Source organism: Myxine glutinosa, chromosome 11 (genome assembly GCF_964187855.1).
Source record: "Myxine glutinosa chromosome 11, kmMyxGlut1.1, whole genome shotgun sequence".
Classification (NCBI taxonomy): domain Eukaryota; kingdom Metazoa; phylum Chordata; class Myxini; order Myxiniformes; family Myxinidae; genus Myxine; species Myxine glutinosa.
The window spans coordinates 100,841,084-100,863,780 of record NC_136271.1 but is presented as its reverse complement, the minus strand read 5'-3'; the positions used below and the strand labels follow the sequence as shown (position 1 = coordinate 100,863,780).

The following is a 22,697-nucleotide window of genomic DNA, read 5'->3' as shown; positions in this document are numbered from 1 at the left end:
ATTAAAAAATTTTTTTTTCGTTTAATTAACGATATCTGCCACCCGTGGAAGAAACGTCCTGCCGTGGCATGACGTCATCCGTGGCCCGTGCCGTATGTCAGCGTAGAACGAAGTATCCCGTCGATCGAACTTGGTCAAATTTTTTCATGATTGTCACCAAATTTGTTGTGGTATTTTGTTAACTCATCCGAGGCAATACGACAATCGAAATCCGATTTGAAATCGGAGCCAAATTGACGCCGTAAGATCTGCCTGCACGTGTGGATATTTTACCTGTGGAAGATTCACTTTGGAAATGCGCTCCATTTAAAATGTTAGATTTTGGATAACTTCGTCATTTTAAATCGGATTTCCACAAAATAAAGGTCACCATTGCTTGCAGATACCTCTCTTTCTCCTTAAAATTGAAGACAGGATGAACTTCAGAGCGAGAAATAAGCCGAGGCGGCGGAGAGTTTTTACAATGTTATTTTCCAATGTAAATGACAATATCGTGTAGTTTTTACGAAAAATTCATCACAATTTGCCCAGATTTGTTGCATTCGAATGTTAACACCCTCTAGCGACTGCCAAATCCGAAAACAATTTAATTTCGAGCTTACCCTTAGCTCGTGAGGTGGTTATGTCACATGGCCTGGTCAATAAAAAGTGTTGTGGTTCTTCTTCTTCAGGCAATAACAACTTCTAGTTTCCAGACTGTACATCCAATCATCTTGAGATTTTGCACACTTGTTACTCTTCATGACTTCTGCTAGAGTATGAAGTTTTCACGTCGATCAATAAAGCGATTCAAGAGATATCCATTAAAAAAAAAAAATTCGTTTAATTAACGATATCTGCCAAACCACGTGACCTATCGCAAATTCTAAAATGACATTTTAGTAGACTGACATGCTGAACAGATCTGTGAAGTTTTCTCCTCGATTGGATCAAAAAATGAGGGAGGAGCTACGTTTTAAAGGTTCATGCTTTAAAACCGTCATAACTCTGAAACCATGTGTCGGATGACGTCGCCCTCGCTGACCTTTTTTGTTCGTCATGGGCATGCGATTCTGCTTGCAAAGTTTGGCCTCGATCTGTTCAGCCGTTGTAGAGAAAAAGGGTTTTTTTGTGTGTTCACGAAAAAACAATATGGCGGCTGAACCACGTGACCTACAACGTCATCTTTACCATTAAAATATTCTACAGACCGAGTCCCTCCTATGGTGAAAATTTTATCTCAATCGGCCCTATTATTGCAGAGAAAATGTTTTTTTAAGCAGAGAAAATGTTTTTTAAAGGAAATTAAAACTTAAAATGGCAATAGCACTCACTGTGAGACGTGGCCTGGCAGGACAAAATGGTGTGTTTCTTCTTCTTTCAACAATAAAGACTTATAGCTTCGCGACCGTACATCCAATCATCTTGAAATTTTGCACACTTGTTCCACCCGATGAGAGCTACATTGCAATAAAAATTCAAGTCGATCCATGCAGTGGTTCAGGAGTTACAAGCTTTTTAAAATTTAACTTCCATTATTTATTGCGGCCAAACCATGTGACTTATCAAAACGTCTCAAGTAACGATGAAACATCCCCTCATGTGGAACATTTGTGTAAAGTTTCCACTCGATATCTCCACAAATTATGGAGGTGATTCCATTTCTAGTTTGAAATTTTAAAACGTCATAACTCTGAAACCACGTGTCGGATGACGTCGTGCTCGCTGACTTTTTTGTTCGTCATGGGTATCCGAATATGCTTGCCAAGTTGGGCTCGATCCGTTCAGCCGTTGCGGAGAAAAAGGGTTTTTTGTGTTTTTTTCACGGAAAACAAGATGGCGGCCGAACCATGTGACGTATGACTTCGAAAATTTTCGCATTCTGAGTTTTTTTTTTAACTAAGCATCTGGGGAAAAAATCTCATTTTCGGGGGAGAAAAACTGTGTTTGACGAATTCTAACCTCTTAACGTTAGCATTTTTGATATACTCAATACACATGTTTTTTGTTCCCATTGCAGAGTTCTTTAGAATGAGCCATTCCTCAAATTTTTCCATTGAGTCGTTTCGGAGATACAGAGGGGCAAATTTGAAGGTGTTTTACAAGATGGCGCCCATACCACGTGACCTATGACGTCATCATTAGCATTAAAAAATTCTACGAGCCTAGCCGATCATTTGATGAAAATTTCCTGTCAATCCGACCAGCGGTTGCTGAGAAACTTAATTATGAAGTTTTCGGAGGTGCAAAATAGGGCGGAAGAATAATAATAATAAGAAAAACTCTAGCAGTAATAATAGGTTACTCTCCATTTATGGAGAGTAAACCTAATAATCAAAGCAAGAGGAAGGAGAAGGAGAAGAGAGAGTCAGGGGTTAAATGCTGTGGGTTAAATGTTGAATGCAGTGTTGAACAGGTGGGTCTTGAGTGATGTTTGAATGTGGTGAGTGAGGAGGAGTCTCTGATGGTGTGAGGTAGTGAGTTCCAGAGGGTGGGGGCAGCGATGGAGAAGGCCCTGTCCCCCAGGATCTGAATTTGGTCCGGATTGGGGGGGGGGGGGGGGGGGGGGTCAGGAGGTTGGTACCAGCAGAGCGGAGGTTGCGGGTGGGAGTGTGTCTGGAGAGGAGGTCAGCCAGGTAGGATGGGGCCAGGTTATGGAGGGCTTTGTAGGTCTACAGGAGGATTTTGTACTGGATTCTCTGGGGGATGGGGAGCCAGTGAAGCTTGTAAAGGACGGGGGTGATGTGGTCACGGGTCCGGGAATGGGTGAGTAGACGGGCAGCGGAGTTCTGAATATTGGAGTTTATTTGTGATTATTGAGGGTGAACCATAGAGGAGGCTGTTGCAGTAGTCCAGACGGGAGGTGATGAAGACGTGGATGAGGGTTTCTGCAGCCGTGGAGGAGAGGGATGGACGGAGACGGGCGATGTTTTTCAGGTGAAAGAAGGCTGTCTTTGTGATGTGTTTAGTGTATTTGTCGAAGGAGAGGGTTTGGTCAAAGATGATGCCAAGATTCCGGATGTGAGGGGAGGTGGATACTGGGAAACCGTCGATGTTGAGGGCAAAGTTATGGGTGGATTTGGTGAGCGTTTTTGGGCCAATGATGATTATTTCAGATTTATCATAGTTAAGTTTGAGGAAGTTGATTAGAAGCCAGGATTTTATTTCAGTGATGCAGTTTGTCAGGATAGAGTGAGTGGCGGTGGAGATGGACTTGGTGGAGATGAAAAGCTGGATGTCATCGGCAAAGCAGTGGAATTGGAGACCATGATTGCGGATTAAGTGACCAAGGGGGGACAGGTACAGTATGAAGAGGAGGGGGCCAAGAACTGAGCCTTGGGGGACACCTTGGGGGAGGGGAGCAGTGGGGGATTTGCAGTTATTGATGGAGATGAACTGGCGTCTGTCAGAGAGGTATGATTTGATCCAAGAGAGGGCAGGGCCGGTAATGTTAAAGGTGGTTTCAAGTCGGGTGAGGAGGATGGTGTGATCGATGGTGTCAAAGGTGGCGCTGAGGTCGAGGAGGATGAGAATGTTGAGGTTGCCAGCGTCAGAGGAGAGGAGAGGAGAGGAGAAGGTCGTTGGTGATTTTGAGGAGAGCAGTTTCAGCACTGTGGTTGGAGCGGAATTCGGATTGGAATGTTTCATACAGGTTATTGGCAGAGAGGTGACGTTTGAGTTGAGTGGCTACAGCGTGTTCCAAAACTTTTGACAGAAAGGGTAGGTTGGAGATGGGTCTGAAGTTATTTAGGGTGTCAGGGTTGAGTCCAGGTTTTTTCAGAATGGGGGTAACAGCAGCAATTTTGAGGGATGGTGGGACGATGCCTGTAGACAGGGAGGAGTTTATTGTTGCAGTGATAAGTGGAGAGAGAGCAGGAAGGGAGGCCTTGACAAAGCTGGAGGAGATGGGGTCAAGAGTGCAGGTGGCAGTTTTCTTTCCTATGAGGAGTTCAGAGAGGTCAGTAGGGGAGACTGGGGAGAATTGAGACAGGGGTTGGCAAGATAAGGGGGGGGGGGGGCAGGTGGTTTGAGGGGGAGCGGGTGCGGTGGTGGTTAAGCTGTTGTTGATGTTGTCAATTTTGCATTGGAAGAATGAAAGGAAGGAGATGCAGTTGTCTACTGTGAATGACTGGGTGGTGGTGTTCAGGGGGCTGAGGAGTTTGTTTATTGTAGAGAAGAGTGCTTTTGGGTTTCCGGAGCCAGAGTGGATAATTTGAGAGTAGTAGGCGGAGCGGGCGCGGGAGAGGGCATCTTTGTAGTGTTGTCGGTGGTCCTTGTAGGCTTGGGAGTGAATTGTGAGACCTGTTTTATTGCGGAGTCTTTCAAGTTGGCGAGCACGAGTTTTCATCAGGCGGAGTTCAGGGGTAAACCAGGGAGCAGAATGGGTGAAAGAAACTGTTTTGGTTTTTATAGGCGCAAGCTGGTCAAGGCAGGAGGAGAGAGTGTGGTTGTAGTAGTCAGTGAGGTCAGAAGGGGTGTGGAGGTCAACGAAGGGAGAAGTGGACATTTTTACAGAGAGGGTGGATGAGAATGAGGTAGGTGAAAGAGCGTTTAGCTTACGGAAGTTGATAGTGCGATAATGCCTTGGTGCTGGGGTGGGGGTGTTGATGGTCATAGTGATGTCTAAGTGGTCAGAGAGGGTGAGGTCGGAGCCAGAGAGATGGTGCAAAATTAATCCAGTAGAGCAGACAAGGTCCAGAATGTGACCACGGTTATGGGTAGGAAAGTTGACATGTTGAGTGAGGTTAAAGCAGGTGAGTAAATCAGTGAAGTCAGTGGTTATTGTGGAGTCAGTGGAGTCAATGTGGATATTGAAATCACTGAGGAGGAGGATTGAGGGGGAAAGGGAACAGAGCTGGGTCAGAAAGTAGGAGAAGTCAGACAGGAATGATGGGTGTGGTTTGGGAGGGCGGTAGACGACAGCCATGACTGACTGTGTGTGACCAGAGAGTTTAAAAGCCAGAGTGTTCAAATGATGGAGCAGATGAGATGGAGATGAGGCTGGTCTTGATGTCTTGTCGGTGACTAGTCTCAGTTATGTGAGGAACACATTGATTTGCCCTTGCCCCAATCATGGTTTGTAATATTTGTCTGTTACAGAAACGTGAATCATCTGCTCATCAGCTTGAAGATGGAATTTCAGAGACCAGACAGTCCTTTCGATGCCAAACCACCAAGGCAGGAGACCAATTTCAAACTCTGCATAGTATGTCAAAAGCCAGACAGTGATGGACTTGTAACAGAGCCAGAATCTGAATCATATTCAAGGTTTTTGAGTTTTGTTCACAAACGTGGGCAGTATGGAGATTGAGAATTCCCTGAGATTAGCCACAGACTGGAAAATGTTACAGAAACAGACTTGGAAGCCAACAAAGCACAATGGCACCGCAAATGCTACGGTAAGACCTGTCACTCTGGTCACCTTGAACATGCTAGAAAGTGTTATGAGAAGGCATGTCAACAGCAAGAAAGTCTGCAACTTCAGAAAAAACGTGGTCACCCTAGCTGCTCTTGTGCAAGTAATCCAAAGGAACAAGTAGCAGCTGCTTCTAACCAAGTGGACACAACGTTTCACTCGGTCTGCAACCCCAACATACAATAAAGAGTTGTGCTTCTTTTGTCAAGAAGATAACAGTCAAGATTTACATGAGGTTTCCACATTCAATGCAGGGGAGCAAATACGGAAAGCTGTTGAACAGAGTACCAATGACACATGGAAAGTGCAACTAAGTGCTGCTATCAATGCGGACGATGCTCTTGAAATTGACGTGAAGTATCACCTGGCATGTTGGGTGAAGCATGTTCAGCGAGCTCCAAAACGAGACAGCCAGGGCAGGCAACCTCCAGCAGAAGACACAAATGTTGGTGTAATTGCATCAGATATTGAGTTTCTTAGCCTGGTCAAAAGCCTTCTCACAGATGGTACGAAGCTCAACATGTCGGAACTGCACAGCACATACTGCAGTATTCTTGAAACAAATGGTGTGCACATACTACCACAAAAACGTGATGTGAAGCAGAAAATTGCCTCCCATATAGACAATGTTCACTTCAAGAGTGAACTTGCACCCCCAGCTTGCACCCCCAGCTCTCTCTGTGCTCTGTCCCCCAAATATTCCTACAGGTCGCACAAGATCTGCCAGCAACCCTCTGATGGTTAAACTGCCGAAATCTCGGCTCTCTGCTCACCTTCACTCTTTCATTCCTCTTTTCTCCCGCCTCTGGAACAAACTCCCTCACTCCCTTCAATCCCACTCCTCCCTCCAGGTCTTTAAAACAGCTGTTCACCACCATCTCTTATCTTCCCCCATCCAAAACCTTGATCTTTTCTACCCCCGCTAATTCACCCCAGATCCACCTTGTTTGAAATTCCAACTTCTTTCCTGGAAGTCCTGGCAGTGTCCATATGTTTTATACCTCTCCCACCGCCCCCTTCCCACGCCCCCCCCCCCCCAAAGCCCTCGCCCTCTCTCAGATCTCTCGATGTCTCCATGTCTCTCGGTCCCTGCTCTCAAATGTTGTGTTTGTGTCCTTCCCCCTCTCTCCCCATCTTGTCTACCGCTCCCTATGTTATATGTTTTTTGTGTCGGTTTGTCTTTCTGTGTGATTAATGTTTGCTCTTTCACGAGCCTCGACCTTGTATACAAAAAAAAAAAAAAAAAAAAAAAAAAAAAAAAAAAAAAAAAAAAAAAAAAAAAAAAAAAAAAAAAAAAAAAAAAAAAAAAAAAAAAAAAAAAAAAAAAAAAAAAAAAAAAAAAAAAAAAAAAAAAAAGGCCAAAATCCCGCAGGCAGTCAGAGCTGGTTTTTACCACAGCAGTGCGTGATGCCGCAGTATCAGATGCAATGGCAAAGAATGCTGATAGTAAAATACACCAAATGTTTGATAGTGCTTCAATTCTAAGAGAAGCTAAGGCTGATGAGGTCAAGAAACCATGGGAATTTGATGGAGAGTTGACAATTGAGGATGCAGAAAAGCATGTGCCCAAAGCCCTGTATTCCTTCATCTGTTGGCTACTGCAAGGGCCGGCCATGAGCATTCAGACAGCAGTACGTTCAGCCAGTGTTCACCAAAATGTTGAAGTCATCAGTCAAAACATCATGTACTCCGACAAGTCAAAACGCCAAGTGGATATTGCATATTGCAAACATCTGAGAGGGCAAATGACAAAACAAAATAATGTCATAATCAATGTTCCTTGTGAAATTTGCCACATTTTGGTACCATGGTCGATATACTTTGAATGAAGTATGGTCACTGTAATGACGTTTGAACTTTGACCTTGAGTCAAGGTCACTAAAGGTCAACAGAAAAAAAATGGCGACATCATTTTCCGATTGGTAGGACCTAGTAGAATACATTTATAGTGGTTGCCCAAAATTAACATGAACTGCACACGAACTTGAAATTGAGTACATAGGCCCCCCAACGAGAATGAAAGTGAGAAAGCTGAAATATATTTATATCTCTGTAAAAGTTGAGCTGGGAACTGAAGGAAAGTTCTGCCTCTGCACAGAATGTTTTTCAAAACCATTTTAGAAAGTGGGCCAACATGGGAGAGCTTGAAATGGGCAGACCATTTTTGCCTACTTTTAGAAAGTATAATTATTTTCAAAGTTACACAAAGGGGTTTGATATCCTTGGTGTAGTGAGTGACATTTTATTCAACATTTGTATTTAAAAAGCCTCATGTATATTTTAGATTAAACCTTAAATAAGCTGTTTTATCATGTATTTCAATGCATCGGATAAGGAGAGTCTGACAACTGTGTGTTGGCAGGATAATGGAAAATGCACAGCCAAGCTGGAGGGAATGGGCTTCCGGGTTGGCCAGGGACTTGTTGAAAGGTTGGTAAGAGCCCTTTGTCACTGATTGCTATATTGCTACACATACGTTACTCTTACCCAGTTGTCTTAATTTGTAGATAAAAGCCGTATCCCTTTCAGGCAAAAGTAATATCGTCCTATTTCATATCCTGAATGTTGACTTGCCATCATTTTATGGCCTTGTGTGCCGGAGAAGTGTAAACCAAGAGTTTTGGGTTGGTGTGGTTGGTGTTCCTATCTAAGCACATTGCCCATGATGCTGGGATTCAAGTTCAAGTCTCGTATACTGTTTTTAATTTTTGTATACAAGGTTGAGGCTTGTGTAAGAGATAGAGAACAGAACAGAACAACAGAGCACGACTGTTGAAATCAGGGAAACACACCAAAAGCCGAGTAGAGAGAGACACCAGATAGGCTAGTGGCCAAATGAGGTTTTGGGTGACATACCCCTACCCAAGGTAGAACAAGTCACAACCTATTTTTTCTTGAAGAGGGATGTTTGGGGAGTTAGAAAATCATGGTTGTGAACCTGAGATCATTGCACAACATTTTGAAAATCACGTTTACATATGTACCACTGCAGACTGCAAAAATGGATTTAATCGCCACAGATTTTGGCTCATATTGGCTCATATATTTGTTAATACTGGTGCTACAAACACAAATTTGGTACCAAAATGTGCGGAATGATGACATATATATCTGTAAAAACCATTTGTGATGTAACAAAGGCTTTTGTGTGACCTACAGGCAAAAATAGTGGAATTTTACTCAACAAATCAGCTTTGGGTTTACCAATAAATATCAACAAAAACATTAATTACTTCAAAAATATTGGACTTGCAGTCATACTTGTTACATCAACATAATCCAAGTTTATTTACCCTTTGAAAAATATATCTAATGATATAATTGTCACTGAAATGATATAGTTATAACTGAAATCATATGTCGCCCCACTAATGCTGACCGATAGAAATCCCGAAGCAGATATGCAACATGAAGAATTGACTTAAGATTCTGACACAATTGTGAAAGTGACTTTTATAGACATCATGTTGATATAAGCTATTTCACATATGACGATAATGAATTCATAACATGCACTGTAACTTATGTACATCTATTACATGAAGTAATACATGTAATACATTTAAAAGTTCAGTCACGCTCTTCATCAGTGCCGTCGTCAAAGACAACAGAATCATCAACATTTGGACAATCGTCTGCACTACACGAGCAGAATTCAGTGCAGGTCAGTCCTGCAGAGATACAATGACATGTTCTGCTCTGCCTACAGTCATCGTCGGTGCAGTAGAGATGCGTGAGATCTCGAACCTCCCTTGGGGCTGCATCCTTTTGGAACATGACAGGCTCAAGTTTGTTGTCTCTGACCTGCCATCCATTACCATCGGGGTTCCAAAGTACAGGCTTCGCTACATGGCTGTGGGTCCATATCGCCACCTGGTAATTTGCTCGCTTCAGATGTTGTTCGAAAGCATCGTCTGTTGGTGGGAAGAGAGATGCTGGTTTGTCACTTGTGCAGGCATAAACATAACGAAGTTGGTCGAGTGTGTGACTTGACTTTGAACCATACAACGACAGAGCATATTTTGTGGCAGTGCTGACGACATTGGTTGTATCTCTGGTTTGGCCTAACCGTGACAGTGGTGCCAAGTGTGCAACGTTTTGCTTGAGTTTCGAATATGCAGTGCGTTTCCCGACTTTGAACAGCGCGGAGGTTGTGTCACAGCCACTTATAGCATGTGATGCTGGCAAGCAACTTGACGTATCCTGACCGATGTCTTCCGTTATTCTGTTGACAGGAATGAATCTCTGACGATTCGTTGTTTTTGTACAGTGACCTGCATTCATGTACACTTTGGTGTCCCCAAACATGCCTTTCCCACAGTAATAGATGAGTAGGACCAACACGTCAGTGTCATCACATCGTACAATGACCCTTGAGTGTGCTCTGGCGAGATGGATAGCATGTAGCAGGAGCCGTGTGTCAGCCTCCTCATGTGTGCTGAACAATTCAGGTAGTTCCCGGATGCCTCTATGATCCACAACTTTAACTAGCAGGCCATCGTTAAAGCCTCCTGCCAGTGTGACAGATTGGTTTTCCTCAAGCTGCAATTGGGCGGCTACTGTCAAGTAACTGCAGAGGAAATCGGCAAGCGCTGATTTGTTTGTGGTGTTCTTCAGGAACTTCCTGTAGTTTGGAACTGTGCGTTGTCCATCGATGACATATCTGGGTGTTGACTCTCCACCAGTGCGACGTTCTCTTTCCAGCTGCTTGATAGAGAGTGGTACATCATACCTGTCAAAAACCAATGTAACTGATGTCACACCTTGGTTACTAGCAAGCAGTGACTGAATCTTCTGCATTATGGTACGTCCGAGATCGTCAAATGTGTCAAACTGGGCTTCATCAAGTGCCTGAAGTAGTGCCATCCCATCAATGACATAAGCAGTATCATGTTGGTCAGAGGGTTCGAGCACCTGGACTTCCTCGCAATTAGCTTCTAACTTCTTTGCCAGATCCGCCTTGTTGGTTTTTCGCATTGTCCCATCATTGTTGAAGAGGGACGGTGGCACAGGAGCCAGTTCATGTGTCAAGACTTGTTCCAGACTGACATCGCGTTTCTTTGAGACAGCAAGCAGCCGCCGGAAAAGTACTTCTGAATCCACCATCAATTTATCTCGTTTGTTGGTTTTCATGGGTTTTGACATGTCCGCAAACGTTGGTGTCTTTGTTCGTGAGTCTGTTTCCCAGAAACTCTTGGTTTGGTCAGCAAGAAGTCGCTTTTCGATAAAACTTTTGTTGCATTTCTGGGCGTCTGTTAAGAAATGTCCAAGTCCGTTTGATACTTCTTGTGAAGCAACCTGGCCTGTGGCGATGTTGACCAATTCGTCAGGTACAGTACGTAGGTCAAACGGATTTTGTGCGTTTCATACAAATTCCGTGATCTTGGTAACATCTTGTTCATCCCTTACCATCCTTGTCTTTCCATGCTCAGCATGGTTTGTGGAAGCTACTTCAGTGTCCCCATCACAGAGTTCTTTAAAAGCCTCTGTATATTGTGCTGTGACATGTCGAGTGACCATCCATCTGGTAAGGGCACCTTTCCTCAAGGTAACCCCGATGACACCTCCCTGGCTCTTCCCCTCACGGTTAATTGTTTGTTCAAGTGCTTGGTCACTAGCAACAGCATTGAACCGGCGCAAAGACCTACGGACCACAAATCCACCTTCCTGCAGATATTGATAGGATTTTGGGTGCAATTCCCAAAGTGATAGCATATCATTCAAATATCCTGGCAAATATTTGGCATAATTTCCTCTCTGCAGCTCGGCACCAGGGTATAGTCTCACAGACGGCGATGAGATGGAGTTCGAACAGTCCCTCGCGCTCTGCTCTCAGAAGTCGCAGCAAGATGTTTACTCCCTGCATAAATGTATCCCAGTAGGCAAATGTTGCAGACTGTGTCCTACCTGCATTTGTGAACTCTTGTTGTAGTGCTTGCAAAGGTGCTATGTGCTCTGATTCAAGTTGTTTCGTCAGTGTTATTGCGGATTCCCTGTCTCCTGCATTGAAAGCATTCTGGATCTCTCTCACAAGCCTGTACATGTCGTCTTTGGGCAACATGGTGTGTTCCTGTTGTTGCAACCATGTCCAAAATGCTTCCTGATAGAGGCGGTATAAAGCCTCCAACACCAGCTTCATTGCTCTGTTTCCTCTGGATACTTGCTTTCCTTGGAGCACCAGCTTTGCAGTTGCGGGTGCATAGACGTCTGAATCCACCAGCATTGAAAGGAGACCACCATCGCCATACAGTTTTCCAATACTTGCTACAAATGACATTGTTAAATGCATGCCACCCAGTCGCATTGTAAGCTTTCCATCTAGAGCTGCAGGCTTATTCCACATGATCTGCTGAGCCTTGCTGTAGATCGCACAGTCAGCTGTTACTAGGATATGTGGTTGTCCGAGTTTAGCAGCGATCTGGACCAACCTCAGGAGGATGGTGTCTATGGTGGAAAGGTCTGTTGGAGGAGCACGGATAAAAGGTAAGTAACACGTGGTTGCAACTGGTAGGTTTCTTTCCGACAGGAACGCATTGGATGCAGTCCACGATGGAACAGCCTGCTTCTCATCATTGGCAATACGGTAAACTTTCCATGCTAGATCTTTGGATTCAGCTGCTTTGAGTTCCGAACTGTCCTTGTCAACGTCGATTAATGACACATCATTGACAGGCGGTGGCTCTGGTCGTTTGGCAGGTTTGTTATACCTTAAAGGAATACACAAAACATGTAAGTTACTGGGAGCATAAAATATACACTTTCACTAAGTTTGTGATGCCTGCACCCATGTGTTCAAAGACGTACTACATACTACACCTATAACTACTGACGAGCAAAACCAACACCATACACATAAAGGTTCTCACCAATTGTAGAATCATGTATCTCATTACCACTGCAATTACCAAAATACATGTACATACTGTAATACTGTTCATAATATATATTGGATTTGTTAACATGATTATGTAAGTTACTTGCTTACCTCTGCAGATCTTCAGACCATGGCAGAGCTCTTTCACCCACGGACAGTGATTTCCGTGGCAATCGTGGAATGCCCTGACCTTCACCGTTGTCATGTTGGATCTTTCCTCTGTAGAACAGCACAACTGCCATGGCATGAGTAGTGGATTTTCCGTCCAATGTAGCTTCATTCTGATCAAAATTATCTATAGCAGCGTCGACGATCGGATACTCATTGATGCAGCATAGGTTTTGAAGAACTTTGGGGATGTAAATATCCTCCGAGGCAGTTTGATCAACAGCCACAGACGTGAGGAAACGTCTCACCTCATCATAGGACACACAGTGTCCTAATTCATGAAGCATGTCAATGAGATGCTTGCTTCCCAATTCATGATGCACCTGCAAGGCTAAACCAAGCGTTATTGTGGAGTACACTCGACGGCTCTGTGATATTATATTGTGACAAATGGCGATCGTCCTCAGGTTGTTCTTCATAACACCTTCATCACTACAGCTGGTTACATTCGTGTGTGATTTCTCACTGGTGCACCACTGAATAAAGTCGTAGAGTGTATTAGGAACGAATTCTGCACAGTGCTGAATATCTGTTTCCTCGACAGGTGCATACATATTTCCAACATGCTCGATATCAGCCATGTGCTTCCTCAGGATACCAGCTGCAGCATGCAAAGTATGCATTTCACTATCTATGGCTGATGGTACATCAGACGGGATGTCTTCATATTCTGGTTCATCAGTCATGCTCTGCAGAATCGTGGCTTTTCTCAGGGCATCACCTAAGGTCACAGAAGAAGAGCATACGATGTCAGTGTGGCCATCAAATGTTACACAGACTATTTGGTCACCATAATATTTAGTTAATCGCTTCTTCAACTTCCAAGTTTTATACTGTTCTGTATTCGTGGTACCCAGTGAAACCAAATATCCAACGTATTCATCTTTCAGATGAACGAGGGGTGTCACTGTCTTAGTTTTGGAGAACAGTTTGTTCCAGATAACATTTCAGTTCATCAAAAGCTTCATCATGTAATGTGCCCATTGTTTCCTCTCCTGATTTACGAATTGCAGCAGTGATGTTCCGTTCTGAAATATAGTGTGGATAGCATAACCTGTGGTACTTGGCATCATAGGCGAACAAATCTGGAAAGGCAAGCATGCGCATGTGTATTTTATTGTCTTGTCTTTTGTCAGCTGCTGCCAGAACTTTTTCTCTGGTGGACTGTCCAGTTCCTGTTGATACCGGTGTAAGCTTGTTTCTGGAAGTGTTGGATTTTCCACAAATGAAGCAGTTAGTCCTGATGTCAAACCCAGCTGTTTCATTTCTGCTGATTCTTGTGTGTTCTGTTGCCGCAGACGTGCATGGTTGCTGGTCACTCTCACTGGGGTTGGATGTGGAGATATTTGACTTGCTGGTATACTTGGCCCGACACGATTTGTGGAATGATACTTTCAAATCAAGACTCAATATGTCTTGTTGCAAAGGCCAGATACTTTCATAAACGTCATCTTTTCTGATTTGACTTGCTTTGAAGATTGCACTCAAACCATTAAATGTTGGGTTCGTTACAACTTCTTGCTTTTTAGGGTTGAGGGGTTTAAAGCATATGATGCAGTGGTCAGTGTCAATTTTACGACGCTTCACAACAGGTGGTTCCAGATCCATAATTGCAGATCAATTGTCAGCACAAGCATCTGAAATGAAATAATTAAAGATAAGTATATATCAGTAGTTTTAGAAAAAGGCAATCAAGCTCAAAATTGATTTTCTGCAACTGGATTTAAAATCATTCTTGTTTGGTTAATGCATATACATGTATTATAAATTAATCAATGTCGGTTACTTTTAGGGGGGGTGACATATGGTTTCGGTAATAACTCTATTAATTCAACTGATTTATCTTTATGAGTTATATTTCTAAAAAGAAGAATGATAGAGGGTTATTTTGATGTAATATGTAATACAACTCAAATACTTATGAAGAAATTAATTGTTTAGTTGATATTTATTGGTAAACCCGAAGCTGATTTATTGCGCAAAATTCCACTATTTTTACCTGTAGGTCACACAAAAGCCTTTGTTACATCACAAATGGTTTTTACACATATATATGTCAGCATTCCGCACATTTTGGTACCAAATTTGTTTGTAGCACCAGTATTAACAAATATATGAGCCAATATGAGCCAAAATCTGTGGCGATTAAATCCATTTTTGCAGTCTGCAGTGGTACATATGTAAACGTGATTTTCAAAATGTTGTGCAATGATCTCAGGTTCACAACCATGATTTTCTAACTCCCCAAACATCCCTCTTCAAGAAAAAATAGGTTGTGACTTGTTCTACCGTGGGTAGGGGTTTCTCACATTTTAGGCCCCTTTTAAAATTTGGCCACTAGCCTAAGAGGGATGCTTGGAGGACGAATGGACGAAAGGAAGAATGAGAGGGAGAGGAGGACACGGGGATGAACAAGCTAGATACAAGCTCAAACTAGAACGGCACTCAGTAGAGAGCATACCTCCGCCTGGTTGGCCATATCACTCAATGGTGAAGAATCACTTCAAAAATTCTACTAGCTGGATTTGGATCTGGATCTTCACCAAAATTGAATCGATTCTTCCTTGTCACACACCCAACCTGTCCAACAAGTTTTGTCCAAATCCGTCCATAACTTTTTGAGATATCCTGCTTTGTATAGTTTTTGTCTCCATCTCCCAATGGTGAAGAATCACTTTAAAAAATCAAGTAGCCAAATCCGGATCTTCACCAAAATATAATCATTTTGTCCTTGTCACATTTTTGAGATATTTTGTTCACAAACAAACAGATAGACAGACATGGGTGAAAACGTAACCTTCATCCACCTTCGGTGGCGGAGGTAAAAACGACAACAGGAGGATGAAAGAAGAGGAAGGTACAGTGTACGTACTATGTACGTACAGTCACGTGAAAAAGTAAGTACACCCCATATAAAGTTTGGACTTTTTCAACATATTTCAACATACATCTATTTGATCTTCATTTCAAAAATATTGATAGATAAAGGTGATCTAATATAACAAATATGAAACATTTACATTTTGTAGTCCATTGTATAATTGAAATAAAAATAAATGCAAATTTCGCATGTGGAAAAAGTAAGTACACCCCTACATTTATCACTACTTCAAATACCTAAAATTAGAATCAGGCGCACCAGCTCAGGTGTAAATGATTAGAACATCGTTAGAGAGGATCTTGGAGGAACCTGTCTTATTTAAACCTCAGACATTTCGTTTGGTTTGCTCTTTGTTGTTGAAGTGTGCGGCGTCACCATGCCTAGATCAAAAGAGCTCTCTGGGGCCTTCAGAAAGAAGGTTATAGATGCCTACGAGTCTGGGAAGGGATTTAAAGAGATCTCCAAACAATTTGAAATCAATCATTCGACTGTCCGAAAGATCATCTACAAGTGGAGAAGATTCCAAACAACTGCCAACTTGTTCAGGCCAGGCCGCCCCAGCAAGTTCAGCCCGAGAGCAGACCGCAAGATGCTGAAAGAAGTCTCTAAGAACCCCAGAATGTCATTACGGGACCTACAGGTAGGTCTTGCCACTGTTGATGTCAAAGTGCACGAGTCTACCATTAGAAAGAGGCTGCACAAATTTGATCTACATGGGAGGTGTACCAGGAGGAAACCTTTGCTGTCCAGAAAGAACATCATGGCAAGACTGAAGTTTGCCAATGAACACCTCGGCAAAGACCAGCACTTCTGGAACAATGTGCTCTGGACAGATGAGTCAAAGGTCAAGCTATTTGGCCACAGTACCAGAAGACATGTTTGGCGAAAACCAAAGACAGCATTTGACCACAAGAACCTGATACCAACTGTAAAGCATGGTGGTGGAAATATTATGGTTTGGGGCAGCTTTGCTGCATCAGGGCCTGGGCAGCTCACCATCATAGAATCAACTATGAATTCTTCATTGTACCAGAGGGTGCTTGAGGATAATGTGAGGCCATCTCACGTTGGTTGGTCTTGATCGGTCTGCGCATGCGCAAGATTGGAGGTCACGTTTTTTCGAAGCTGCCCCGTGCGCTCACGTTTGCGAAGTTAAGTAATTTTTCACAATTGTGTTTTTGGCGAGACTGTATCTATCTTTCGTTGTGTGTACCTATCGTGTGTCTTTAGGAAGATTTTCGGTGTTAATTTTTCATACATGTATACTAAGTCGTCGGTTAATTTGTGTCGCGTATTCTGAGGCCTAGTACTAGTACTAGTAGGCTTCGGCTACCGTCTCTGACTTTGTGGCTTTGTTTTCTCTCAGCGGTTCGTTGATTGCGCTGCAATTACTTTCGTTCTCTGTTTTGTCCCAGTCGTTCACCCCATACTTCATTGTTTAATATCTCAACTCAAAAAAAAAACAAAAAAACCCCAAAAAACATTTCCTTCTCAGTGCTCATTCGTTTATTTGTTGTCCTTATTTGTTCCTTCGTTCTTCGTTCACGTTGTTCGTGATCACATGATCACGTTGTTAAAGATGTTTCAACTTTCCCCTGAACAACTGTTATCTGTCATATATTATAACACCTTTTTCTTCTTCTCCTATAAAAGGATGCTTTCGACTTGCTCACCAAATCAGTTTTTTTTTTTTCTTTGTTTTTTTTGTATCCTGAATCGAGGCTCGTGAAAGAGCTAACATTTATTTCACAAACAAATAATTTAAAATACATAAGTTCATTAAAAAACAATATACCATCTCTTACAGTTCCTTTTTTCTACATTCCTGAAACTCTCCAGCACTCCACCCCTCCATCAGCGTCCTCAAACGTATTTTTGACTCAAAGGTCTCAAACTCATTTTGCAAGAAATGATCGTTTCCCATTAATCGTACATTTTTCAAAATCCAATCTCACCCCTCCCCTCCAAATCTTCCCCATCCCCCCTTCCCTCCAAAATTTCCCCATCCCCCCTCCCCTCCAAAACTTCCCCATCACCCCTCCCCTCCAAATATACCCCCTTACCCCTCCCCTCCAAATCTTCCCCATCACCCATCTCTTTCAAATATTCCCCCTTGCCCATCCCCTCTAAATCTTTCCCATCACCCATCTCTTTCAAATCTTCCCCCTTGCCCCTCCCCTCCAAAATCTTCCCCATCACCCCTTCCCTCCAAAACTTCCCCATCACCCCTCCCCTCCAAAACTTCTCCATCTCCCCTCCCCTCCAAATCTACCCCCTTTCCCCTCCCCTCCAAATCTTCCCCATCACCCATCTCTTTCAAATCTTCCCCATCACCCATCCCTTTCAAATCTTCCCCCTTTCCCCTCCCCTCCAAATCTTCCCCATCACCCCTCCCCTCCAAAACTTCCCCATCACCCCTCCCCTCCAAAACATCCCCATCACCCCTCCCCTCCAAATCTACCCCCTTGCCCCTCCCCTCCAAATCTTCCCCATCACCCATCTCTTTCAAATCTTCCCCCTTGCCCCTCCCCTCCAAATCTTCCCCATCACCCATCTCTTTCAGATCTTCCCCCTTGCCCCTCCCCTCCAAATCTTCCCCATCACCCATCCCTTTCATATCTTCCCCCTTTCCCCTCCCCTCCAAATCTTCCCCATCACCCCTCCCCTCCAAAACTTCCCCATCACCCCTCCCCTCCAAAACATCCCCATCACCCCTCCCCTCCAAATCTACCCCCTTGCCCCTCCCCTCCAAATCTTCCCCATCACCCATCCCTTTCAAATCTCCCCCCTTGCCCCTTCCCTCCCCTCCCTCCCAAACTCCCCCCACACCCCTCCCCTCCAAGACTCTCCCTCGCTCCTCCCCTCCTAGACTCCCCTCTCACCCCTCCTCCTCAAAGCGTCCTCCCCGCTTCTTCCCCCTTCCAACTTCCACCTTCATCTCCCCAACCTTCTGCCTCGCTCTTCCCCCTCCTCAAATAACACCTCCCTGTGCCTCACCCAATCTCCATCAAACCTTTTGTCCGCCCCATTCTTCCCTTTCTCCAAGCTATTCTGAAATCTCTGACACACCTTCAACAGCTCTCCCGACCTCTTCCTCCTCTTCCTCCTCTTCCACATCTTACCCTACCCCTCCCCCCCAGTTCTGTATCTGATGCTCCCCCTTCCTCTTCATTAACGGTGTGGACCTCAAACATCCGGGGCCTTCGCTCAAACTTGACTGATCTCTCCATACAGGTTGCTTCTGACAAACCAGATGTGATCTGCTTAACAGAAACTTTCCTCCTTCATGATGTCTCTGATTCCTTGGTATCTCTCCCAGGTTACTCCCTCCTCCGGTATGATAGACCTGAGCCTCGTCCTTGAGGTGGGGTTGCTGTCTTTATAAAAAAAACTCTCTTCCTCACTCGCCCTGCACTGCCCTCTCTCCACCTCACCCCCAGGAATACCTTTGGCTGCGGCTTCCCCTTCGCTCCCACCTTTTGTTCATATGTGTGTTGTACCGTCCACCAAACAGTGATGACTCCATCTACATCTTGCTGTCTGATAATATGGACCAACTTCTTTCTACCCATCCCAACTCTCTCTTCCTCATATGTGGTGATTTCAATTGTCACCATGCCAGTTGGCTGGGTGTGGCTGTGGGTACCTCTCCCACCAGCCATGGCTCTTCAGCAAAGGACTTCTGCGATTCACTGGGACTGACACAATCTGTCAATTTCCCGACCCGGATCTCAGTCAACGGAGCATCTTATCTTCTGGACTTGGTTATGACTAACTTCCCTGAAAATGTCTGCTGCTCTTCTTCTGCTCCAATCAGCTCATTTGATCATGTGCTTGTCAAAGTGGACATCTCTCTGACCATTCTCAGAGAGCCTCCTCAGCGTCGACGAGTCTGGCATTTCACTCACGCCAACTGGCACGGTCTTCAAGCAGCCATCAATCATCTGGACTGGTCTCCCATCTCTACCGCTTCTGACATCAATTCTTCCTGGGAATTCTTCCAAAGTAAACTGCTCTCTCTCATGCACAGATTTATCCCATCTCGTCTTCAGTTGTCATACCCTTCCTCCCGTCCATGGTACACGGAATCTTGTGGTGAGGCTGTTGCCCAGAAACAACTTGCTTTCGTCTCCTGGAAAGCAAATCCAACGGAAGGAAATCTCATTTCCTTTCACAAAGCCCGAAACAAGTGTGTGTCCACCCTCAGGAGAGCCAGGAAACTATACCCTCTCCATTCTCAAGACCGAACTCTCTTATCTGTCTCCCTGTTCCAAATCCTGGTGGTGTCTGGTCAAATCTGTTTGTGGTGTTTGTTCCCTCTCCAGTCTCCATCCCCTCCCTCACCTCAAACGGCTACACGGCTGACTCCGCACGTGAAAAAGCTGAATGCCTCAACTCTGTGTTTGCCTCTAAATCTTGTGTCCCAAACCCATCCCTCTCTGTACCCACCATACCCAGTCGTACCCAGCTGCTCCTGGACTCTGTGTCCTTTCCTCCTGACAAGGTTTCCAGTTTCTGTCAACCCTCGACTCTGATTCTGCAACTGGTCCTGACGGCATCAGCCCACGGGTCCTAAAATCATGTTCTTCCGCTCTTTCACTCCCTCTCTCTGTTCTCTTCACCCTCCCTTTTGCTCAAGGTCATCTGCCATCTGCTTGGAAATCAGCCAACAGCACCGCTTTGCACAAAAAAGGAGCAAAAACAGATCCTAGCAACTACAGACCAATCAGCCTTCTCCCATTTATCAGCAAAGTCATGGAATCCATCATTGCTTCAGATATGAAATCTTTCCTCTTATCCAATGGCTTGATCTCTGACCATCAATTTGGTTTCAGACCTGGTCACTCTACTCTGGACATGCTGCTTCTGCTTTCTCAACAATGGATGGAGGTCCTCAATGCCAAACAGGAAATTAGAGATGTCTCCCTTGACATATCACGTGCCTTCGATACGGTCTGGCACCCCGCTCTGCTCACCAAACTCTCCTCCTATGGTATCCATGGAAATCTCCACGTATGGCTTGCGGACTTCCTCTCTAGTCATAGTCAACGTGTGGCCCTGAATGGGTTTCTCTCATCTCCTCTTCCCGTTCAGGCTGGAGTTCCCCAAGGCAGTGTCCTGGGCCCTGTGCTTTTTCTGGTCTTCATCAATGATCTCTCTGAATCTCTTGAAAATCCTCTCTATCTCTTTGCTGACGACTCTACTCTCTGTCGCTCCATTCCTCATCCCTCAGATCGGCAGTCTGCAGCCTCCTCACTCTCTGCAGACCTGGTCAAAATCACAGACTTGGCAAACAAGTGGAACATGTCTTTCAATCCTGACAAATCTCACACTCTTACGATGTCTCTCCGAAAAGACCGACTGGACAACCCTCCCATCCACTTTCTGAATAATCCTCTCCAATAAGTTCTCTCACTCAAGCTTTTGGGTCTCACTATCTGCCATGATCTTTCCTGGGAAAACCACATTTCAAATCTGGCCTCCAAAGCCAGTCGCCGACTGGGCATCCTCCGTCGTGCGAAGTCCTTCCTTGGCACACCTGAGCTCCTCACCACATACAAGGCTTTCATCCGCAGCTCAATGGAATACTGCTCTCCCCTCTGGGCTGGTGCTCCTGCCTCACGCCTAGCTCGTCTTCACGCTGTTGAAACCAAAGCGTTCAGAATCATTGGAATCTCCCGCGATGAAGCTAACTCTAAGGGCCTTTCACTCACTCACCGCAGGCAGGTTGGTGGTCTTTCCGTCTTCTACCGACTTCTCTCTGGTCTTGCCCCCCCAGCTCTCTCTGGGCTCTGTCCCCCAAATATTCCTACAGGTCGCACAAGATCTGCCTGCAACCCTCTTATGGTTAAACTGCCAAAATCGAGACTTTCTGCTCACCTTCACTCCTTCATTCCCCTTTTCTCCCGCCTCTGGAACAAACTCCTTCACTCTCTTCAATCGCACTCTACCCTCAAGGTCTTTAAAACAGCTGTTCACCACCATCTCTTATCTTCCCCCATCCAAAACCTTGATCTTTTCTACCCCTGCTAATCTCACACCAAATCCTACACTTTTTTGAAATACCAACTTCTGTCCTGGAAGTCCTTGGTCTCCTTGTGTTTTATACCTCTCCCCCCCCCCCCCCCCCTTCCCACGCCTCCTTCCCCCAGGCCCTCTCCCTCCCGCGCTTCTCCCTGCTCTCAGGTGTTGTATTTGTGTGCTTCCCCTCCTCTCCCCATCTTGTCTTCCGCTCCCTCTTTTTGTATGTTTTGTTTGTCTGGTTGATTTGTTTGTGAAATAAATGTTAGCTCTTTCATGAGCCTCGATTCAGTATACAAAAAAAATAAAATAAATAAAATCTGTCGGAAAGTTGAAGCTCAACCGAAGGTGGACCTTGCAACATGACAATGACCCTAAACATACCAATAAATCCACCAAGGAATGGCTGAAAAGAAAGAAATGGAGGGTTCTGGAATGGCCAAGTCAAAGCCCGGATCTAAATCCCATCATGATGTTGTGTGGGGATTTGAAACGAGCTGTGCTTGTAAGAACCGTTTGTGCTGTGCTTGCAACTGCGCTTGCAGGGAAAATGGCCTTAAAATGCCTGTTGTTGTTTGTTGTTGTGCTTGCAAGAAACCCCTCAAACATCGCACACCTGAAGGAATTCTGCAAGGAGGAGTGGGCAAAAATTTCTCCCAGTCGATGTCAGAGACTGGTAGACAGTTATAAGAAACGCCTAATTGAGGTTGTTTCTGCCAAAGGGGGCAATACCACCTATTAGAGCCAAGGGTGTACTTACTTTTTCCACATGCGAACTTTGCATTTATGTTTATTTAAATTATACAATGGACTACAAAATGTAAATGTTTCATGATGTTTGTTATATTATCTCACCTTTATCTATCAATATTGTTGAAATGAATTGAAGATCAAATAGCTGTATGTTGAAATATGTTGAAAAAGTCAAAACTTTACATGGGGTGGACTTACTTTTTCACATGACTGTGTATATATATATACATACATACACACATCATCGCAGTTGACATAAAATCGTTCCTTTACTCCAACAGCCTAATCTCAGACCATCAGTTCGGTTTCCAATCCTGTCACTCTACCCTGGACATGCTGCTTCTGCTCTCCCAACAATGGATGGAGGCCTTGAATCTCTGACAAGTGAACAGGGCTGTGTGTTTGGATATATCTTGAGCACTTGACAGAGACTGGCACCCCAACTTAATCTCCAAATATTCAGCCGACGGCATCCATGGACACCTTCTCTCTTAAATTGATGACTCCCTCCATTCGCACAATCACAATATATATATATGTATGTTTGTATGTGTGTATATATATATATATATATATATATATAAATAACTGTGAGAAATAGTAGA

General features: G+C 44.3%; 1 protein-coding gene across 3 annotated transcripts in view; it reads left to right on the top strand.

Moving 5' to 3' along the window:
- LOC137437074 (trafficking protein particle complex subunit 6b) overlaps positions 1-22,697 on the top strand; it is an 84,701-nt gene that overhangs the window by 20,713 nt on the left and 41,291 nt on the right. For all 3 annotated transcript variants that reach the window (XM_068131425.2, XM_068131424.2, XM_078786893.1), the window contains one exon: positions 7,758-7,825. In XM_068131425.2, the coding sequence (XP_067987526.1) occupies positions 7,758-7,825 (68 nt within the window). The remainder of the gene's footprint in view (positions 1-7,757; positions 7,826-22,697) is intronic.